Source organism: Poecile atricapillus, chromosome 1, assembly GCF_030490865.1.
Source record: "Poecile atricapillus isolate bPoeAtr1 chromosome 1, bPoeAtr1.hap1, whole genome shotgun sequence".
NCBI classification, from domain to species: domain Eukaryota; kingdom Metazoa; phylum Chordata; class Aves; order Passeriformes; family Paridae; genus Poecile; species Poecile atricapillus.
Genome location: NC_081249.1, coordinates 65,469,292 through 65,493,761, shown reverse-complemented (window position 1 = coordinate 65,493,761; position 24,470 = coordinate 65,469,292). Strand labels below are relative to the sequence as shown.

The window sequence follows — 24,470 nt, the reverse complement described above, 5'->3', positions numbered from 1 at the left end:
TTCTATGTATAGCAAACAAAAAATAACACTGGTATTTCTATATAAAGTCGTGCATTTGGGACAGAATAACCCTGTGCAACAGTGCAAGGTAGAATTCATGGCCTAGGGAGAAATTTTGCAGAAAACACCAGTAAACAAGAAGATAAATATGACTGGGCACATATTTGCTTAAGTCTCTGTCATTTCAATCCTATTACTTCCAAGGCACTCTTCATATACCTCTGACATCAAATTTCCTGTCTGTACCAATAGTTTCTACAAAATACACTACCTCACAAGAGAATAGAAACTGTGGCTGATCATTCTCTCAGTATTCATTCTAACTCTGAATAAACTGAGACTATAAACACGTTTTGTTTATAATCTCAGAAATTCAAATTCATTTTACAAGACAAAAATCAGCATGTACTCTAAAAAACTTCATACACCAACACAGGGAATGTAAAAAGAAAAAAAACACACCTCTGGGACCAGTGAGCTATTAGCAATTAAAGCTCCTTTCCAGCTCAAATCATTCTATGACTCTACTTTTCTTACATTTAAGTTGGTTTTGTGACCTGTATTGGTCACAAAACATTAGCTGTTTTGTTTTTATTGGTCACAAGCATTAGCTGGTCAGCCAGAATGTGTTAGGATCCAAGTTAGCTACAGTTCCACTGTGTGACAGAACCAGTGAGTTCCCTCATATCCAGAACATTCTACCACTTTGTCTACTTCTGTAGCTGCCATTTTGCCAGAAGGAAAAGTTACAAATTAATAAACAAACCTTTCAAAATTCATGAGGGAGCCGCAAATATGTTGAAAGCAACTAAAGCACAGAACACAGTGAGAGTTTAATTGGAGAAAAATTAGTTAAGAAAAGCTTTGAGTGAGGGATGGGTAGGAAAGCAACCAGAACAGCTAGATTCTTCCTCTGGGCATTGTCTGCTCATGTGAGAATTTCTATTGGCATCACTAGAGACCATCCTGTTCCTCATTTGCTCAGCTTCTTGCAGAGGCCAAAACAAAGTAGAGTGTCATTCTCAGTTACGCTTTCCTTTTTCGTCTGTCCTTTCAGACTGGAGCAGGGTATTGAGTTATTTGAAAGAAACCTGAAAGCAAAAATTTTAATGCTTTACTTCCATAATTTTCAGGCTCTTTGACTGTTTCTGTGAGGAGAAAACTTGTATCAGTGATATTTTGTTGCACTATTTAATATTTTTTTGTAAAAACAATGGTAATCAAGCAAATTAAGCTTTCACTCTGTTAGCTTAGCTTTATGAGGTGCTATCCTGCATCCTTATGTGAAAAATGGATATTAAGCGTAACTGTTCTTGACTCCATACTTATACGGTTCTAGCCAAGAGAGATTGGAGTAGAACTCCAGGGTTTCCCAGCTTCTTTAGAAGTGACTGTTTATGATGTGAAGCTTGTGTGGAACTGAAGAGGCCAAAGTTCCCCATAATCAGTGGGAATCCAGTTCCTGGAAAGCATAACACTCATTTGAAAGCTGACTGTATACAAAATTAGAGGGATAAGGGAAAAATAAAAACACAGACTGATTTCAAAGGCATTCAAGCTAAATAAAGCAATAAACAGCATATTCTTCTGTTGAAAGTTCTTTGTTAATGTGCAGATCTGGCTTTGCAGTTTCATAAATACTTAGGAACAGAATGTATACAGTCAATCTGCTTTTCTTTCTCTTCAAATACTTAAATGCTTTTTATCTTTAGGTTCCTCTTGTTTAACTTGGCTGTGTTTTTATCTAAGAATGCTGAGGGCTGAAAAATCAGATTAATCACCCAGTTCCTACAGAAAGACTAAACTGAAATGATAAGTTTTTGGCAAGGATGCTCAGTGAGCATTACTCTGAGACCATTTTCAGGAGAAATGCACGTGAGTCTCTAACAGATGAATCAGTTTTATCCATCAAGTGCAGCCTTGTGCAGCTTCTGCAGTTTAAATATAAAATATTAATCTTGGAAAGTATTTCAGTGGAGGATAATTGCTTGCTCCAAAGTCTTGCTTTCCAAAAGCTCTTTTGCACCTATGAATAGATTGTGGTTGAAGAAAACTACCCTCTCTTGTGAACAGACCTAAGAAATACTGTGCTTTCCTGTAATGGGAAGATACTTACTACAGCTGTTAATGAAAATCTGTGTATCCAGCATCTGCCAGCCTGGATAAATAATTACAGTCCTTGGATAGCTCTTTCCTCTTATGAAGCTCTGCAATTTGTGGCAAAACATTAGTTTGGTAGTTTGGTATATCAAATAAAAACCTGGAATTACTCTCACTGTTGTTGTAAAGATGTCTGAACACTGCTGCTTTCTTTCATGGTGAAGAATCAGAGTGAAGGAGTCAATAAAGAGCCCATTTTAACTGACAATTACATAAGCATCACTTCTTAGGATGTTCAGGCCTCATCTACACTGAAGAAATCAGTGACTGAAAATTTGACCCCAGCCATCCCCACTACCTATTGTCTCTTGCCTGGTTCCATTTTTTATTTCTTGTACAGGTCTGTACAAGGCAAATCTGCAACTTTTTGAAGTCTGCGTACAAATCCCTTAGCATCACTCAGTTTTGCAGTTTGGTTGTGGTCTGCTTGCATTTAGCAGTATAGAGAACCTTTCAAAGACCAGTTCCTCACTCAATATTTTATTGATTTACATGATACATTTTTGTCTTAGACTGGTGTTTCTAAAATTTATTGCATGCTTCTAGTAACTGGATAACTCAGGGGATGTTTTTGTTTGGCCAGATTCCAAGCATTCTCGTAGGGCATAATGCATCAGCTCGTACTACTAGGCAAAGGAATATATTTTCTTTTAAAGTTTGGCAGAAAATGACCAATTGTTAAAAGCTAGAGGTGGAAGAAACATATGTGTAAGGATATAAATAAAGGTTGTTTCAGTCCCTGAAGGTTTGAGGCTTCATTCTTCCTTGACAAATGAAAGACAATTTGTTCACCATCAGAGAAATATACTTCATAGGCTGTATGACATACATGCCCTGGCCTCTGCTCCAGCAAGTCATAAAGGGTACATTTCCAAGAAAGAGCTGCTCTTTAATCCTTGTGAAAGATACTAGGACTCTGAGGAAATATTTTATTTTCCCTTTTTTTTCACTCGTCTGTGATGTTTCCTGATCATATGCATGAAAACATGATTCTTTAAATTGAAATTTATTTGAGAATCAGTGACACATTACAATTAAGAATAAAGAAACTTATTGTATAATAAGACATAAGTGAGAACAGAGATTAAAAAGCCCAAGTAAACATATAGAAACCCCTGAACGTGACATGCAATTTAAATTTGGATCATGTGTGTACCTTTATCATCCTATATATAACATACAGGCTTTAACAAAATCATCTGGGTTGAAGACTTCTGTTGTGGTCCACAGAGACCATTCTGGTGATGCCTCCTGTGCTAATATCTTCGGTCACCTCTTTCTCCACAAAATCCAGCCTGCTTCTGTAAAGGTCTCATACAAATACTATAAAACACTGTAGTCAGGAAGCAAAACCTCTTCTTTACCACACAACCCTTTTAAATTTGCACCTAAAATACCTTCTTGCTGAGGTAGAGGTGGTGAGACTCCAGTTTCTCTTTTTTACTTACTGCTGCCCACTCTGTGCCAGTTAGTACCAACCCTGACAGAATCCATAGCTCTCGCAAATGCAGCCTCTATTAACACCAAAAAAATGGTGATTTCTTCAACATTCAAACACTTCAGTGAGAGGCAGAGAGGAATGGCAGCCAGAAAACTCCATACTTCATAATTAAATTATATAGTCAACTAAATTATATTGTAATTGTGCAGAGAAACAGCTTCAGGACTCTCTAAGACTTAACTGCGAGCTCCTTTAGTGCTTCATACTAGAACTTCAAAGATAATCCAACATCAGTGCTTTACTCTGGGGAATTTTAGAAATTCCAACGAGGGATCTGACACACAAACTCCTTAATTCTCTAACCTTGACAGCTCACAAAGGTATAAACTCACCTCCTCTTTGGAAAAGAAGACTTGATGGCAGATGCATTATCACTACTGCTTTGGGAAAATGTTTTTCTTCCTCTTAAGTACTGAGCCTGATAAACTTGTTACAAACCCCAGTTTTTCCATGGAAACTGAGGGAAGATAGAAGCCAAAGGACCCAAGGCTGAGATAATATTTATATTTTTATTGGCAGTTATTTGTATTGGCAGTGTTATGATCGGCCAATTTACATTGATTGTATTTGTGAAGGAAGAAAAGCAGTAAGGAAGAAAACTTCTTTACCTTTATTTTCTTTTTAAAAATAATAGGATAATAATTTTCATCTAAATGCTTTTAAGTCAATCATATCTGTTGAAAGTATAAGAATAGTATAAATTTGATAAATAGTTCATTGTTTAATTATGTTGTTGGTTTTACTACCCTTTTTTTTCTAATATAAGAATTAGTGTTTTGTTCCTGTGAAAAGAGTATCTGTAAACTGAACACTTTGACAATCTATTTTCTAATGTAATAAATAATTTTATAGTGATCCATCCTTTTCCTTCCTCAATCACTTGAAAATTCATATTGCTTGATTACATCAAACTCATTGAGCTATTTGAGAAGTTAAATATCCCTGGAGTACTGCTGCAACATTAATAAGAACAAAAATATTATTTCTGTAACCTTAAAACCTATTTAGGGTCTTCCTTTATGTTTTCAGCAGAGATGACAGGTTATATATTGGCAAACATATATGAAAAAGACTAAGGTGGCCAGATTCCTTAATATCACAGGAGAAGAGAGGCAACTATGTGGCATCCTCTGTACAGCTGATGGCAGAGACTTCAAGCACACTGGCTACAGTGCACATCTCCTCAGTTCCTGACATCAGATCACAGAAAACCCAGTCTAGAAGGGACCTCAGCAGGAAGTGAGTTCCTTCTTTTTCTTTTCCTGCATGGGTGGCTTCTGCTTTATTTATTGAACTGCCTTTACCTTAACCCATGAGATTTTTTCAGTTTTACTCCTCTGATTCTCTCCCCCATGCCACTGGAGGAGAGTGAGCAAGCAGTTGTATGGTGTTTACTTGTCAGATGGGGTGAAACCACTACAGGTATCTTTAGTCCAGCTGAAACTTGCACCAGAAAAGCAAGACAACATCAAATCAATATAGCCTTAAGTATTGATAAAGTCTTGTTTAACCATCACTCATGCACTGTAATTTGCAGATCATACCTGGAAAGAGTAGTCTGAAAAGAAAAAGTGCTCCTCTTGTCAGGCTACTTTTGCCAAGGTTTAGTACAAAGGTTTTTTTCATAGCCAGCTTAGGAAGACATAACTGTAATTTTCTATGAAAACTATTATTTCTCCTCATTTAAGTGTTATTATGCTACTTACCTGTAATGTGATTTGACTAATACATTTTTATTGAGAACAGGGTCACATGCAGTGAAAGAAAGTATTTTTTCAGTGTATATAAAAGCTTTATTCTCCTTTTCACGTGTTTGACTGATTTGGAATAAATTCACTAGAGGTTTCAGCTTTGGAAATAATGACGAAGAAGTGTCTCAACACGAGTGCAATCTTGCAGGCTGTCATAGCTCTAACAGTTCTCTCTTGCAAAACTTTCCATCTGATCTTCAGAATCTTTATGTAAAATTGAGGATTCTTCCCTCAGACCAGAACTCTGAAATACAGCTTTGCATCATGCTTATTTCTCCAGGCAGACCCTTAGCTCACACAATGCACTAGAAGGTATTCCTGTAAACAGGTTCATCATTTCAGCTTAAGGGCCTTTTCTGGGTCTCAGAGAAGGAGAATATCAAGATTTTTTTTAAAAATAGCCCATGTTAGTTACCTTCAGAAGTTATATGCTATTCTTTTTAGCCTGTATAACACCTCTAGTTGTCCCTTGTCACCTTTACAATAATTGTAAGCAACATGGGCAGTGAAAAAAATTATTTTGTTCTTGAATGGCCTGAGTTGCCTGGAAATGTCTGTCTCTTCCTGTCAGTGATGAAGGAACCCGAGGCTGGGCTGCTGACATAGGTAACGTTGTTAAATACCTGAGGTTATGTGGAATGAGTCAAAAACTCTCAGCACAAGCACACTGCAGAATTGGTATTTCTAGCTTCTTTTTGTGTGCTATTAAGAAGGCAGAAACAAATACTTGAACTAATATTATTAATAATGTGTCAAACCTTTTTTACATGATGTTATACTTCCATCTTGTCTTAATGGCAAATGCCATGTAACCGAGTCATGTCTTTTTGTGAACCATAACAGGGCTGCTACTGTAGCCCTTAAGGTCAGCTATTGAGAACAACCTCCAATTTAAACAACTGCAGTACCCTGATAATTGAACATTGTCTTTTATGCACAGCAGGCAGAATAAAACATGTCCTCTTCATCCACCTATAAAATCTAACAAGCCAGACCTTATACTTGACCAGCACAGCATAGGCATGTTGCACTTCGTTGTTTCTACTTTCTGAAGACCAGCATTGGTCCTTCTCTCCCACAGATGTTAAAGACTCTCACATTTATCCAGTACTACTCAGGAATCAAACACACTCAAAGAAAAAAAGCCATGATTTGATGTCATAAAGAACATGGCAGATGATGTTCAACTCTTGATTTCTTTCTTCTCCTGTAAGTATGTATTCATTCCCCTTAGGTTTCCCCTGTTCTCTGAAACATTCTACAGAATCCTTCCTTATCATGTCCTTGCTAGTTTGCAAGTGCTCAGTGACAAGTGAGACTATTCTCTCCATAATAAAAGTTTTCAATTTCTTCATATATTTTCTTGAAAGTTTTAGTTATGTAAAATATCTCAAGAACCAACATATTTCAACCCTGAAGAATATCATCCCATTATTTATAGAAGAAAGCCAAGTGTCTCTGCAAGGAGGACTTGATAATTGTGTGTAAAAATTTTCCTTTCTCTTTGAAAATACCCTAGAATTTCAAATGCCAGCACTCAAAAAATTGAACCCTATGTGACTTTCAAAATGCAAGTTCCACTTTGTCAAACCACTGCCATATTGAACATCTCTCTTAATTTTTCTACTTTAGTTCCTGGAGCTGGAAAGTTAAGAAAGTAATATTGTCTGCTCATATCTGATCTCTTTGGAGCCGCAAGAGTGTGTTCATCTAACAAGCATTTGTTTTCCTCATAAACCTTTTGTTTGACAATGGCTGCACATATTGATGGATGAAGACACCCTTTGCTATTTTAATGTCAATAGGTAAGGCTTACACTAAATCAAGGAAGGGGTAAGGAAGGAAATGAAGATTTCTCTGTGGACATCTGGTGGAAAAAAGAGAATATAGATTAAAAGAATGAGCAGACAAGCCTAAACCAAGTTTGCTTTGGCTGTCTTGTTTTAATATTCAATAAACACTCAATGGAGAGAGACAGACAATGGAAAAAAATTGCACTGCAACAGCACGCAGAAGCATCAGTGTCAGCATGTTCAATTGGACTTCAGTTAAGAAGTTTTTCTTATTTTAGGCCAGTTAAATCTAGCACAGGATAGATTAGTTAGTTTTTGGACAGAAGGACAGAACACTTTGTGACATGGTCCTAAATCTACCCCAGGTTTGTAGGGAAGCTTGTAGATGCATTAGCAGGGACTCCTTCAAACCAACTTCTGCTGCTGTCAGTCTCAACAGAAGAGTTGTGCACTGCTGGTTAGGGGTTTGCACTACTGGCTTTTCCTGTTTGAGGCAGATATCCCAGCAATATTTCCTATAATGAAGATGCAGAAAAGAAATTGAAATGAGAGATTTCCATTGTACTTCATTAACAGAAAGTTTCCTCTTTGAGTTAATTACTTCCATCAAGTGTTTGAAATAAAAGGATGCTGATCTTAGTTCATGAATAGTTTAACTAGAGCTGTGATGAGAGGGTTGCATCCTGTGTGTAGCATATAATGTTTAAAGGTTATTGATGCCTTCTGAGACATCATTAAATACTTATTGCTGAAATTAATTTCCCTTACGTGGGCTCTGAGCCTCCAGAATTCAAAGGCTCTGTTACCACAGGGTAGAAATCGCAGTTGATGCAGTAAATTGTCTAACTTGCTTCTACATTTTCAATGCCTAGTGAAGTAATTCTTCTAAATGAAGCACACTCTCCTTACCCAGCCACAGGAGCAGAGAGAGATGTCTCTGGAATGAACTTAGATGTCTTATCTTGAACAGACAGGATCTCCCTCTGTCTATTGACTGTATAAGGAATTTGTTCACATATTCTAGGAAAATTGCTTCACCACAACTAAATGCTGTATTAAGCAGATGTGCCCTATGATTTAAGAACATTTTTTCCTAGCAGCAATAAATACACCTTTCACAGGGACACGTACACCTCATTTATTCCTTCTTGACTAATTGATTTTCTTCTATAACAAGGTGAGTTGAATGAAGGAAGGTTGTTGATATTGGCCACCTGGACTTTAGTAAAGCCTTTCACACCATTTCCCACAGCATTCCTCCTGAAGAAACTGGAAGGTCACAGCCTGGATGGGAATATCCTTCATGGCTTAAAAAACTATTCAGAGGACTGGGCCCAGTGAACAGTGGTAAACTAAATTACATCCAGTTGGCAGCTGGTCACTAGCATGACCCAGCGCTCAGTGTTGGGGCCAGTCCTGTTTAATATGTTTATTAATGATCTGGATGAGGGTATCAACTTGATTGACCCTCAGTCAATTTGCAGAGGACACCAAGCTGGGGAAGAGTGTTGTTTTGCTAGAGAATAGGAAGGTTCTACAGAGGGATCTGTAAAGGCTGGATTGTTGGCTTGAATCCAACAGCATGAGGTTCAACAAGGCCAAGTGCCAGATCTTGCACATGTGTCATAACAACCCCAGGTAGCACTACAGGCTGGGGGCAGAGTAGCTGGGAAACTTCCCAGTGGAAAAGGATCTGGAGGTGCTGTTCAACAGCAGTTGAACATGAGCCAGAGTGTGCCCAGGTGGCCAAGAAGGCCCTGGCCTGTTTCAGCAATAGAGTGGCCAGGGCAGTGATTGTCCCTCTGTACCCAGCACTGATGAGGCCTCAAATCCTGTGTTCAGTTTCGGGCCCCTCACTACAAGAAGGACACTGAGGCACTGGAATGTGTCCAGAGAAGGGCAATGGAGCAGGAGAAGGGTCTGGAGCACAAGTCTGATGAGGAGTGACTGAGGGAACTGGGAGTGTTTATTTTGGAGAGAAGAAGGTTGTGGTAAAGTGGGGGTCAGTCTCTTCTTCCAAGTAATGAGGAATAAAATGAGAGGGAATTACCTCAAGTTGCATTGGGGAGATTTAGATTGGATGCTGGGAAAAATTTATTTACTGAAAAGGTAGTAAGAATTGGAACAGGATGCCCAGGGAAATGGTTGAATCTCCATCCCTGGAAGCATTTAAAAGATGTATATGTGACACTGAGGGACATGGTTTAGTGGTGGACTCAGCATTGCTGCGTTAATCATTGAAGTTTTTTTCTAACTGAAAGGATTCCATAACCAACTGGAAGAAGACTTTGTATGTCTAGCAGATAATCTACTCACCTATTTCATACTATTTAACCATCTGTGGACTTCCTATCTATAAACACAGAGAATTTTACATGATTTACAAAGCAAAAATATGACCTGGTTTAGAGTACCTGACTCTTACATGGAAAAATGTTTATCAAATTTTTTGAGTACTATAGCTGAGAGTCTGCAGAAATGGGTCTTCTGGAGACATGGACCCAAATGTGTATATATCACTCCTCCAGTTATGCAATTCACAGACTAAACATATCTTCCTTTGGTGTCAAAAATGTCCAAATATTATCAGAGTCTGGTTTTTGTGAGGTTTTGTTATTTTTTACATGGAGACTTCTAAGTGCACCTTTGCAGCCTTTTGACAAATATTCATATACACAGTGACTTGCTACACATGGCCACTGTATTTCTGCTTATGCTTCAGGTGTGGGTTAATTTTAAACACAGAACAATTCTTAAGATGTTGTTTTTCCAAAGTCATTCCTGCTTACAGAATCAGGAATTAAATTTTTGCATCTGATAGACTTAGAATGAGAAATTCATTACAATTAAACATTAAAAACATTACTAAGAACATAGTAATTTTCCTTTCAATAGTTTAAAACTATTTTCTCTAGGAATTGCTAAAATAGTTATGAAAATCAGTAATTCTTGCTTTCTATCATGCCTATATTGGTTTATCTAATAATATGATATGGATGATATTAGTTATAAGAATTTAATAGGCAAACATGTTAAAGTCCAAGTGGATTTAGAAGTAACTGCAGACCAAAAAAATCCTTTATTTCATTGAAATGAAGTGTTTAGACACTGACATGAAATAACAGATCTGAAATTATTAGGCATGTTTTCATTGAAAATTTTACTGAATTTCTGACATTATTGTGAAGCCTTTTCATTTAACTGAGGCTATATTTTGCATAGAAAACTAGGAAGAACTGATGATTCCTTTCTGAAAAGTCCTCTTTTGAGCAGAAGCAAACAGATGGTTTTTATTATTGAAAACAAATAATTTTTTATCCTGCAGCATTACTTTCCCAGGAAACACGAATTGATCCGTGAAATCTCAATATCCTATTATTGTATTTAATATTTAATTTAGTTTGACGCTGATTTCCCTGAAACATTTTCCCTGAAATTCTTTCTAATAAGACCTGAACTCTCATTAATTCTTCAAATATGCCAAATTGTTAAACCCACTCCCTTTTTCACTCTGCCCTTTGCTAGTACACATTCTTCAGCTTCTCACAACTCAGAAAAACAGGTCCTGCCCCTGGGAAGGGGGAGAATCTAGAGATTCAATTAAAGGTATTTGGGAGAGTTTTAGTACTTATGCAGCTGCATGAGTAGTAAACAGGGAGAGAAATGAAAATTTAGAATTTTTTTAATCAAACCTTTAAGAAAGTTAATTCAGGATCACAAAAGCTTTAGAAAACTTAGTTCTGGCTTCTTTAGATGGGTCTCATCATGACACATAACTCTGGATGGAGGCTAGATAAAGTACACACTTCCCTTAGGCTTTTAAAGATAAAAGTAGAAAAAAGCTTATTAGAATCTTTCCAGACTGCTAATTTGAAATGTGCAGAATTTAACCTATTTACATCCTATTTACAATATAAGTTATTCTAAATTTGCCAGGGATTGTGTATTTGTTGACGAAGAGAAAGATGGTCAGCACAACGTAAGAATGGAAAAGGTAAAAATAAAGAAAAAAGTAAACCCAAACCAAACCAGCCAGTGTTCATTCATTTAAGAAGTGAGAGGGAAAAGCTCAACAATTACATACTTAAAAATTCCTGTTTCTTCTGTGTTGATATGAGAATGTCTAATAACAAAGCAAAATGAGACAGTACTACCAATAATTATTATCTCATCCTGTTACTGTATTTGAGCTTAGACAGCTACAGCTTAAATGAAACGGGACATTTAGCACGAGGCAAAAATGAAACAGATATAAATGACTAGTGTAAGTATTTAAATTGTTCTAATTAAACTTACTGTGGAACCAGATGATATTGATTCAGCCTATTAATCTCCCCTTCCTTATCTCACATGTAAGGGAAAATTAGTAAGCATTGCAGTAAGCACTTTTTCACATTTTTGTAGTTATATGCTTAATACCTAAACAGAACCAAAGCTAAAACAAAGTTAACTAAACAGTGAGAGAGACTGGGTTTTTGCTGTGGTATCTTTGTTAAAAACTCTGAATATATATGACAAGAAAGCACACATTTTGCAATGAGTGGAAAAGATTACTGTCTACTAATCAATAATGAGAGCTTCTGTTCTCTTTTACTTAATTGCATTCCTGCATCAGAGGTTTGCAATCAACTTGAACTCAGATTTGCCTGTGAACCACATACAAGGTTTGGGGTTTGTCTTCTATATCCTTATGTGGAGCTGCAATTAATTCAGATTAATATTTTAATTTGGTTCAGAGACCAGGGAAACTTATTTCTCATCGCTCATTGTGTGCTTAGAATCTATCATAATGAACTTGTGTCAGGCTTCATAAAACCAAAGTGTCCCTTACTTGAGACGATATTGGACAACAAAATGTCTGTGCCCAGTGCAGGGTGGCTCAGGTTCAGGGAATCTCTCTTGTTTGCTGCTGGCTGTAGCCCAGGCAAAAGTAGGTGTCAGAAACAAGCACCACAAGCTTCAGCAACGTGGCTTTGCTTACAGTCAATCGGCCCCAGTGGTGCAAAACGAACAGAAAAAGAATGGCACCTTGGATGTTCTGTGTGCTACAAAACCTCACATATTCTGCAGATACTGTTCTGGTTCTGCTCCATAACTCTGAGAAGATATTAACCACAGTCTTGCCAGACATTTTCCCGCAAGGTAAACTAGAGACCATAAATCTTTCAACCTCATTAGTTATTAATAAAGAAGATTGATGATTTTATCCGGGAAGTTTCTTTGTTAATAATACCATTGTACGTTACCTCTGACCTTACTCCATGGACTGAGAATCGATACCACTGAGATGCCTTTTGACAGCACATGAATGAGAATCACGCCACTATGGCAAGAGTGAAAGGAATGGAAATGCAGAGATGACCAACTTTCACTGTGGAGAACCTCAAATCCAATTGGCATAAAGTTCTTCATTTGTGGAAGGCCCACTTCAGAACATGAGAGAGAACTTGGAGAGCTCTAAAAATGAATGCGCTTTCTCAGTTTCCACAAACACAAGGTTTTGCAGGGGCTTGCAGAACACTACACAAAGCACTGCTTAATAATTTCAAGGGACTTTCCCTGTTCATTACAAGGCATTTCTAGATCTACATTTAAAACATCATGTCATTTTGGAAAGTCCTCAAAAACCTTGAGCTTGGTAATTTTCTTTACTCATGGCTGTCAATGTTCATTTCTTTACACAGTGAAAATTCTTCACCATCCACTTGTTTGCTCCTGCAAGTACCCTCAATCTGCTGTTCTACACCATCCTGTCCTGAGATTAAACTAATATGTTTCATGTTTTTTTTTTACTTAAAATGCCAGAAGGAATTACTGCTAATAATTTTAGGCATTATTTTCAAATTGAAAGGATAAAAGTAATACTTCCGAGCACTCAATCATAAAAAACAATGTGAAAGGACATGTGCCATTATTTTTGTCACTTTTAGATGCAAATTTTGGACTGAGACTGGACATTCTGGACAACCAGAATTGCTTACTTGTGGAGCTCTGACTTCAGCCTCAATACGGTGTTAGAATGTTCTTTGGTAATAGCATGAATAAAGGTTGAGACATTAAGGGTGGGTTGTAAGATAAGAGGGAAAGACAATGCATTCTTATCTGTTTGTTGCAGGGGGGCATTTAAATAAACAGAAATAGTAGTTGTTAAGTCTGGAGCAGTACCATCTGAAAATAATTTATAAAAGCAGTGAATATATTGCCTAAAACACTACTATCAAGAGCTCCTGGCTGGATTCCAGTGCCCAAGCTAAAAGAATCCCCTGAGCCTGGAGGCTGCTGGATTCAGCCAGAGGCTGTGTCTCCTGTAACATCCTTAGCACAAAAAAAGACCCTGATGATGCATTTTTATCATGATCTATATGGACCAGGACAGCCAGAATCCAAGCAATTGTTATGCCTGAGCTAAGTTTCTTGAGCTGCACATACCAGAATACTGAAGTAATAATCAGAAATAAAACAGCTGAACAGTTACAGAGGCTGCTTCAGCAACCAGTATGGAATACATTTGAGAACACATTTAGTAAACCTTGATTTTACTTCAGCAAAAATCAAATGGTAGAGATAGTGGGAAATATTTATAGAAATGAAAAATGCGTGTAAAATATGAAAGATCCACAGATTTGGAATTGTGTCACTAGATCAGTATGGCCTGATGTTTTCTATTATGAAGAGCCAATTATGTAATCAGCTGTGTTACTTCAACTTAATTAGGCACAGCAATTAAGCCTGCACCTATAAAAAACATTTATATATGCCTATCACTGTCTCTATCTCAAATTAGAAAATTTGAGCTTTGTGTTAAGGTTTAAAAGAAACAAACAAACAATGAGAGGTCAGAATTTTATTTCAATGCATGAATTCTTGTGAAAACAGAAGTCCAAGCTTCAGTTTCTTAAATGACTGTAAGCCAAGATTGGCATTTCAAGAAAGAGATAGTGGTTGTTAAATCCGGCAAAGTATGATCTGAAAATAATTTAGGAAGGCAGTGAATATGTTGCCTGAAACATTATACTATAAAGTACAAAATTATGCAATATATTTCCTGAAGGAAAAAATGTTTATTAGAAGACTTATGAAGTGAGAGACCAATTGAGGTTTATTTTCCATTTACTCCAGTAGTTCCCTACCTCCATGGTAGCTTCTTAGGATTACTAAATTGCATTTCAAATGAACAAAATAATCATTAAATGTTTGGTTATTATTTCTTCAAACCTTTCTAGCATCCTTAATAACTTAACACATTTACTATTATATTTTGCGGATCAGAGGTTTGGCAGTGACAGACAGACTAGCTCAAATAACACAGATGTTTCTTAAGCATTTGCTGTAATGAATATTAACAAATACTATACATTTACATTTGTCTTGCCTATAAGCTTCCATAGTTCAGCTGACTTGGTATGTACTGTTTCCTAATAAGATAATGCAACATATTCTGACATGACGAAGTGCAGGGATTAGCTGAAGGTTTAGAAATATCAGGGGAACTCTCTTTCTAACTCATTTTTGTGTCTTGCTTCTTTTACTTTTGCATGTAGAAAAGAACCTTGAGTACTTTTAAAAAAGATATGCTGACATCCTCTGATTACAACTGAATGTACACATTGGTGAAGCAAATGTATGAATTTTTAACTGCCATGGACACCAATATCCAGGTATTTCCATTTTGAATTCTTTATGAAAGAGAATCTGAATGTCAACATTTTTAGGAGTCATGCACAGATATTAAACTTCTGTTTCAGTACCTATGATAGCTACTTTTTGAATAAACCTCTCTATAGAGGTGCTTCTAGTATGTGTTTAAACACATTGCTGCCTTTTTCTGTCATGATTTTTTTTTGTCAGGTCCAAATTAATTTAAAGTATGCTTTATATATTTCTCACCCTATTACTGAAGAGCACTTCAGAGCACAAGTACTGAAGACTAAGTCTATTCAGGTGTAAGAGAAAAAAGTTTCACAGAATCTGTGCTAGAAGAGAACATTTTAAATTCTGATACTATCAAAATGTAACAACTATTCAAATTCATCTAATTAAAACTATAAAAAGAGCAGAAACCTAGTAGAACAAAGAAAGATAAGCAGAAATTTGTCTCAGTTAAAAGGATGTATTTCAGGCTCTTATCTATCACATTACTACTACTGAGTACGCTTAAATATTCTCCAGCACACTCACCTCTTTTTGACGGTACTTAATTGCCAGTTTCAATCTTGCAAGATCATTACCACTTTGTTCTTCTATCAAGCTATTATCATCTCTGTAATTAAGAATAATTTCCAATTCCCTGGAACTCCGCGTCTGATCCAGGAGATCTTTCGCAAATTGCTTGCATTGCCGTGACAGTTCCTCGTACTCTGACTTAAACTCATTTTCGACTTTACTCAGCTCCTGCAGCTCCCAGCTCAGTTGAAAAGCAGTAAGGAAAGGATCCTCACTGGACAAAGCAATCAATGATGGGCTCGCCAGAGCCTTGTAGATATTGAGTCTGGATCGAGAGTGGCGAAGGCTGTCCACATCTGAGCTTGAGACACATTCGACACAGTTACAGCGCACCTCGTGTGGCCTGGGCACAGAAACCCCTTTCTGCACAAGGAGCTTTATGATCTCGTAATTGTTGGTGTGGGCAGCCAGAATAATAGGTGTGATATCCGGTGTAAATTCTGAAAACTGCTTGTCCAGAAGCACTGGTGGCACCTGTGAAAGAAGGCAAAAACCCTTACAGGCTTTCTCATTGAACAAGTTTTAGAAAATTAAGCTAAAAATGGTTTACCAGGTAATACACTTCCTGATGGATTTTTATTTCTTTCCAGAGTTGAAGGAAACTCTTTAACAATTCAATTAGCTAAGACAGTGTATTTCCAGTCAAGGAATTGCTATAAACAGGGTGGCATTTTTCATAGAACCTGTTTATATGTAAACAACCTATGGACGTGATTTATTAGAGCAAATTATTAGATAAACAAGGACAAGTTAGACACAAATATTCCTCCCCTGTCCCTTGAAATGAGCAAGATGGAAATTTTTTATTGTCTCTCACTGGTTTATCTCAGTTTCATAAGGAAGAAAGAATCATGGTGGGCATAACGGTGAATCCCTGAAGGAAGCAATGACCACGACACAGGCAAGTTAGATTTAGAAAATAAAATGGTCAAGTAAATGAAAAGAAAATATGGATTTTCTTGAAGAGAATGTTGAAAATAAGGCTGTGTAGAGAAACAAAGATACTTGTTGCAAAGAGCTTAATGTCTTAAGGCTCAGTTCTACATTCACCTGCACAAAAAAACATATTCTGTTTATAGGAAAACAGGGGAGTTACAAGAAAAAAGACCCCAGAGACCATTTTTAAAGCCTTTTCTGATATGCATTTCTGTTTTGTAAGGTTTTTTTTTCATTTTCAGCTTGTTTCTTTATTTTACACTACCAGGCTCTAAAGTCTTTCCCAGGTCAAGACAATTTGTTCAATTAGTATGATTAAGAATGGAAGTGTAATTAGCCAATGTCAATCAAAAAAATGATATTGGCATCATTACAGACTGTCTTCGGTCCACAGCTCAATAACCCAGTACAAAACTGAATCCACAGAGCACCACAGAGAGGTGCTCTGAGTGATGGTCTTTCAGGAGGAAGAAAAAAAGAAAACATTTGACTCAAAGTTATCTGAAGGCTAGAGAAATAGATGGCTATTGCAGGGAGGAAAAAAATTTTGATGGAAGTCTCATGACAGCACCATGGCCTCACTGCCAGGTGGAAAAAACACAAGTGGAGTGGGAGTGGTAAAATGTGGATGGAAAGTCAAGACTGGAGATCCGGCATTCAGGAATGTAATCACACATCCCTAGGGAAGCAGAACCTGCCTGGATATAGTGTATTTCTGACCTTAAGTAGCTGTGCCAGATTCTGAGAAGGTATGTGGAGTCAACAGACAGAAATCCCTTTTCTCCCCTCTCATGCACTCAGACATGCATGCTTGGCTTGGTGCTGAGTCAGGCTGGCACTGAGTTTGTTTCAGCACAGGACTGTGGCACACCCACCCTCATGATCCCGTGCAGAGTGTGCCAGCTATCCTCACAGGTGAAGGTTCACAACCAATGGTTCTGAGCCAAGCAGCTTCTGTGCAACTTCACTTCTGATTTCTTTATTCTGAGATAAAAACGTAATGGTGTAGTGTGTGCAGAGAAACATTGGTTAAATATTACCCATGGGTTAAGGAACCCAGCTGAGAATATACTGAAGGTACACATGGATGGAGGGAACACTTGGGTACAAGAACAGAAGGTCTGAGGGCTGTGCCTGGTCTCAGGCCAAAAACCACAACTCTGGACATATGACTTCCCAGAAGACCCTGTGGCTCTGCCCATGCTGCTCTGTCAGGTCTCTTCCAGGGTACCTTTGGGACATCTGTCACCTTCTGGCTGGACCTTGCACAGAGCCCACCTGGGGATGCCCAGGTGTCCATACCATCTCATTATTCCTGTCCAGTGTGAACTGGACTTGAAATCCACGTATGTTTTCTCTCCAGTCTTTGGTGTCAGTGGGGGAAGTGAGACCTTTTTTCAACCCCAATTCTCACAGGTTATTGCAGTCTTAGATTTGTCTTCTCGTTTACTTATAGGAAAAAAAAAAAAGAACACTGTGCATACACACACTTTTCATGCTCTCTAAATTGCAGCAGTGCCCAGTGCTTTTGAGACTAGAACAGCATGAAAGTGGTGCTAGATATTCAAACTTTGCAGTAGTAGAAATGAGATTTTGAGCTATCATAGAACTGAAAAAGACTTAGAGAGAGGCATGTGTTGTGTTTGACAGTGTCTGCTACAAGCAGTGAGACTCCCCATTGGCCTCAGGTTCCGGGTACCAGAGAGAAAAGGAGAGAGCTGCAAGGGCAGAAAACTCAAGGTCAGAAAGCTGTAACTTCAAACTCACTGACTGCTCAGAGTATAACTCTGTCACTTCACATGTCGCTATTGTACATTCAGATAGTACTAAAGTAACATTTGCTTCAAGCCCTGCCAGAACTGAAGGCTATCTTAAATATATCATCAGCTGCAAGCTCTGAAAAACTAAGACACAGCTTTAAACAACATGGCAATACAGTGACTGACTTGTACATGAGGTCCATTTCCTTACAAGCTGCGTGCTTTTTCTCATAGCTCATCAAAACCTTTAAAAAACCATCTTAAGATAACTCATATTCAAGGCACACATTTTGGAATTCATTGCATCAGAGTTTACCCAAATATAGAAGTATTCATTAAATCTTTTCAGCCTTAACTTACAGAAACATTTAAACTTAAGGGCAAACCCTGAGACTTCAGCTTTAATTACATCATGACTTTAACCCCTGATCCTTTAACTTCTATTTTAAGATTTTGTACTAATTTAAACAAAAGAGAGAATATCAAAGTAATAAGGTCACACTATTCCCTCATCTGAAGCAAAATTAAGTACTTATCTTTGAAGTACAGAGCACTCTCCTGGCATTGAGAATATTTCAACATCTAACAGTTGACCTGGAGTACTTACTCCTAAGTTATCAGACTCACAATGAATTTTACTTTCAAACTGCTAAAAATAATGTTTGCGTATCTAACAATTCTTTTAGATACCAAGTGGAATGTTCCTCTTCAATGTGCTTATATTCCCTGTATGGCCTGTAAGCTCCTTTGCTATGACAGGATGAGAAATCTAGGTTAAATTAATGCCGGTTAGGTTTGAGACATTTTCCTGTCCCCATGACATCAAAGGAGAGACCAATTATTGATGATCTCTTAGACATCCAAGAAACAGAAAAATATAACAGTCAGTTTGGAAAAGGAAGAATGTAAACCCCACATGTGTTCTTCTCTCCATTTAGATTTCTCATAATAGCTCTCACTACTGAAACATCTCAACAGAGAGACTGAAAACTACAGGGTCCATTTACCTGCTGTTTAAGTGCAAGATCTCAGAACTTATGGAAACCTATTTCCTTGGGCAAATCTTGGCCAGGTTCCCTGGCTCTTGCTCTTGTTTATTTATTTGCAATTATTTTGTCTTTTGTTTGTAAATCAAAGCAAATCCCACTTAGTTTTGGGCAGTTAGGGGAATAAATTTCTAAGTCGGGTCCATCATGACAGCATGATTGGAGGAAAAACCTAAAGCAAAAGCGAAAAGAGTATAATACAGATAAGATGAATACATATGTCACAGAGTACCAGGTTATATAAGGAAATTTATATTATTATAAGTGTGTCTTGTAATATAATCAAAGTCTGAGTTGTTTTATCACTATTTCTCCATAGCTGTCATCAGTCAAACACCTTGAAATGCTTAACTCTACATTTCGGTACAGCCCACAACACGAGTTATCCCTATGCATACATAGTTCCATGCTTTACATTCTGGCTTGCTGAGTTCTTCTCTTCCTTGATTTGCTATTATTGTATCATTATTGTATCACCTGAAATGCATTGTGATTAAGACAATGGAAGTAGCTCCCCTGGGAAGGGCTCAAAAATTCCTCCTACCACAACTCCTTTACCATGGACTAAGTATATAATAAACATCCAGGTAAGCTGAGTAACTTAGAGATACCACATCAAGATAACTTGAAATCAGTTATCACAGCACTGGAGGGATCCTGAGACTCATGTTGAAACTATCCTCACAGGACCACACAAACAGCAGGACTGCACTGGCGGCTCCTGATTGTCTGGAAGTGCTTGTCCCCATGCCAGGGTGTCCACTGTGTGTTGCACAGCTGGCATGCTGTGTGGCCATCAGGGATGTAAGGCAGGCAAGTGGATGGAAGTGGTCGAGCTGAGCTCAGGGACAGCATCATTTCGGAGCAGTGTGTGTGACACTAGCCATGCAACACCCATCTGCTACACTGTCATTGTCTGCTTTCCAGAGGCAACTTTCCTGGCCTCCCTGCAAAGGGCTCTACTTGTTGGTTGTCCTTGAGCTCATTACATTTCCTAAAAGGTAAGTACCACACTCTTAATCTGCTACTGAACTATTAACTGTTGTTGGATAATATTCTACCTCTGTGTCTATTTATTTTCTTTTTTTTTTTGTAGGAAACAGACAGATAACAGATGTAGAAAACAGTGGTTTTAGGCACTGTAAGCTGACTAATGATAGTCTGAGGACGAAATGTAAATGTTTTAGTAATACCGTGGCTCCTTAAGAATACATACTCTCGTAAGATTTAATTACAAATTTTCATTTTCATAACATTTCATTAACATTTTCATACCCATATTTTATCTCAGTGCTGGCAAGGTGCTTAATGCTCATCTTCCAGATTTCTTTTCTCTGGAGTCAAATGTAATTCCAGTTATGAATTAAAGCCAGGTAGATATAGCAAAAAATAATAATTAAAAATCAGATTTTTCTGTGGATTTTTTAATAAAATATTCCATATTTTTATTTTTTTATCTTGAAAAGCTCCTTTATTCCAATATTTTCCTCTAATCTAAAAATAAGAAGGGCGAATCCCACATTTTTTTCAGATTAAATTATTGTGATTATACTATATGATTATGACAATTCTAACTATTAATTTTACAAAATGTCCCTAATATTTTCTTTGAAATATTATATTTCACATCATGCAAGAAAGACATCTAGCAGAGAGGAGTTCTGATAAGCAACCCAAGATATATATCTAATTTTCTATAGCTGAAATTGGGTAAGGTAAACACTCCCCTTAGCACAGAGCTCAACATAATTTATTCTTCAGACACAAGCTATGTACTGACTAGCTCAAAACTTGATTACTTTGCTATCTCACACTGGTACTTATCCACAGTTAGCCATGGCTTGTGTCTCCTAACCTGCACTGCTGGGATACGATTCAGGTATTTCTCAAATGCACCTGCATGCATCACTTTGTCCAGGTCTCCAGGATGTGTGAAAAGAAGGTATGATCAGTTAATGCTGAGCTTTCTTTCAGTCTGTCTCCTGCTGGTAAGGGGGGAAAGGTGACATTCTTGCCTCTGTGGAAATGCTTCTTGATATACATCACATGTCATAATACATTTCCAAGGCTCGGGCCTAAATGCCTTCATTTGGTGGCAATATGCATCACTGTTAGCAAAGGCTATCTTCTCCCCACTTAGAATAGTGTTTCATGTAATATCGTATCCATTTATTTTGCTGAAAAGTTACTCGCAGCTTTGCTGGGACATGACTGGAACAGGGATGTTTGTAGTAATACAGAATCCATGTCACATTTAAGGAGGCTTCAGTGCTTGCCTTTTTCACAAGTCTGTGAAATTTGAAAACTTAAATTTAAAAGACTGAATTATTTTCATCCTTTTTTTTTCCAAGCACAAGCTGAGTTTTCAAAACCCTGGATGTGTTTTTTTGTTTTGTTTTTTTTTAATCAGCTACACTTAACCTACCCCAAGACGTGAGCTTTGTAATGCTTGTTCATGCTCATCTTACTACAGTTGAACCAATTTGTGTGTCACTAAAGTCACATCATGGACTGATCACTTCCAGTCTCCATGACAGCCACATTGCACAAAAAGCATTAATGTAACACATTAAGGAAAAGAATTTGACCAATCTGTTCCTGAAGCTCTGCAGTGGTGGGTGGATATGTCACACCATTTCCTCACAATGTTTCTGATACTTCATATGCTTTACCTTTGTGCAGTTTAAGCCCATAAATTCTTGTCCTATGAAATATGAATACAGAGAATACTTTATTTCTTTGTTTAGTTTCTGTTTCTTAATTTTTCATTCAGGCTTTCCTTATGGGGGCTGGAACAAGATAACCTTTAAGGTCCCTTCATGCCCAAGCCATTCTGTGATTCTACCATTGTATATCTGTGCTCATTCTGATGTCATCAGATGTGATACTGACTTTTGGAGAGTAATATGGTATTGTCCAGTCTTTTTATATTAGTCTTGTTTCAATATTCCCTGCAAAACCATTGTCTTAGTTGTTTTCAATTCCAATACATACTTGGTTGATTATTTCTGCTCCACTTAGAACCTAATATTTTTTCTTACTGAACTCTTATTTTTCAAAGAAATAATTTCTTGCTTGGCAAAACCTGAATTCTAATTGTGTCCTGCCTTGAGATCCCCCCACATTGTCGGTTGTCTACAGAATTAACACACCCTCTATTTCATCTAAAATGTCATGAATAATTGCACTGATGGGGACAGACCCCTGCAGGACTGCTCATTTCATCCCTCTGTTGAATTCATATGTCCTGTTTCACCAAGTACTGTTGGCACCTCCTGTGAGTGTGGTTTTCTTAGACTCTAATTTGAGTGACAGTTTATGAAATCTTACAAATCTCAAGCTATATGATATGTACTTTTCCCCCCAACACAGAGAGCTTGCTATTTGGTGATGAATGATAATTATATTGTTATGACAAGCTTTGTTCCTGACAAATCTTGTTAGACTGCTATTCATGTCTATATTTTCTTCTAGGTGCTTACAAGCAGAATGCTTGACTATTTTCTTCAGGATAGTCCCTGCTGTAAAAAACTATAGATTTCTTTTCTTTGAAAAAAGGAGAATATGAAAAGAAAATGCTGTAAAATTAATTGGTAACAGTTTTCAGACAGAAGCAGACAAAAAATTACTGGATTTGATAGGTTTAGGACATTAATTTGTTGGGTAAGATCAATGTCAAATGGCTTCAGTGCTTTATTTCTCTCTCTCTTTTTATTTTTTTTTTTTTTTAATTTCTCCTCCCTCTATCTCTGAAAGAACTCTGATCCAAAATACTACCTGTATACAAAACTTCTCGTTTCCAATTAATGTTTTCCTGTGAGCATTATGAGTGAATGGATGTGCTTTTTCATCGGCCAATGTCAATAGCTTGAGCAACGGTGGGAAATTGGAATAGAAGACTGACAGGATATTTAGAATTTGTTTTCAGCTATGGAACTTACACTTGCTCTCTTATACAATTTTTAAACAGATAAAGGAGTGTTTCTAGTAGGAGTTCTGAGCATTGCTCAAAATGAGGAGTGACAAGCAAAAGTTGGTTTTACTCAAGGGGTAGTGAAATAAGATAAGTAAAATGATTTGGAAAAAACGTGAGACTTGAGAAGGAAAGATCTTATTATAGAAAGGATTAAAAGAGATCTTAAATTACTTATTTCCATCATGATAAAGCTCATATATACCTTTCTCAGAGTCTGCATGATGCATAAAGTCAATATTGAAATGACCTGAATGTTCAAAGTGGGTCCCTTCCATCTGAATTTTTTAAACACATGCATAGATAATTTTCCCAAACATTGAATGGTTCATAAAAACAAAATCATTTTAATGAAGCTTAGGTCTGTCATTCCATTTCCTGAGAAACTGTATCTCTGGTCTGATTAGTAAACTGTAGAAAAGCTCTTGCTTTTCCCTATTCATTTTTCCTGTCCCAGAATGGCTCCAGCAGTCAGCTAGAGAGGTGGAAAGAAATTGTCTCGCTTTGACAATGAGTTTTTCAGAGAAATGTCAGAACGAAGGAGTTCTCAGAATCTAAGCAGGGTCCTTTGTTTATCCCTGAGCTTCTTAGATCTAGACACAAGAAAAGCCGTCCCACTAGCTATGGAATTATAAGGATTGCTTCTGAAAAGGAGCTTTTGCAGAAAAGAGAAAAAACAGATTAGTGGCCTCCCTTGGTATCAACAAACTGCTTAGGAGATACAAGTGTCTCAGAGGGTGGGAATTAGCTACATTTCTTTGCAGCTGATTGCCATTATTTAACATTGCAAAGTAATTTGTGATGTCTTCATGGCTGGGAAGGAAACAATGTTTGAGAAAATTAAGAGGGTTATACTCACAAAGAACAAAGTGGGAAACAGGCAAATTCACTAAACATTTACAGAAAAATGTTTTCTCTATTTTAAAAATATTAAAAGAAAGAAATACAAATTATTATGGCAGAGACAAAGAAACCTGTTTCATAAGTACATTTTTCCCAGTATGTTATTCAGTGGTTTATTATTTAGCAGGAGCTCTATGTTTTGAACCACACTGTAAATTTCCCATATTTCACAGATGCAAAACAGAGCATTTTTTCTGAAGTATACAGAGGAGACCAAGGCTCACACAACTATGCTAGGATGTGCTGGGAATGAAAGATGTATTTGAGAGGCAAAGGATTGAAAACTGAATTTTATTACAGGTTGGTGATAGTCCCAGTTAGATTCAATTCCTTAACAATAGACATTTTAAGATCCGCCTTACAAGAATCAGTTGAACAGTTCTCCTAGTTATGAGGTTTTGGAAACATGTAAATAAACAAGAGA

The 24,470-nt window shown here is 37.2% G+C and overlaps 1 protein-coding gene across 3 annotated transcripts in view; it reads right to left on the bottom strand.

Moving 5' to 3' along the window:
- The window catches only part of TRPC4 (transient receptor potential cation channel subfamily C member 4), a 126,485-nt gene that overhangs the window by 44,221 nt on the left and 57,794 nt on the right, over positions 1-24,470 (bottom strand). For all 3 annotated transcript variants that reach the window (XM_058829371.1, XM_058829373.1, XM_058829374.1), the window contains one exon: positions 15,384-15,902. In XM_058829371.1, the coding sequence (XP_058685354.1) occupies positions 15,384-15,902 (519 nt within the window). The remainder of the gene's footprint in view (positions 1-15,383; positions 15,903-24,470) is intronic.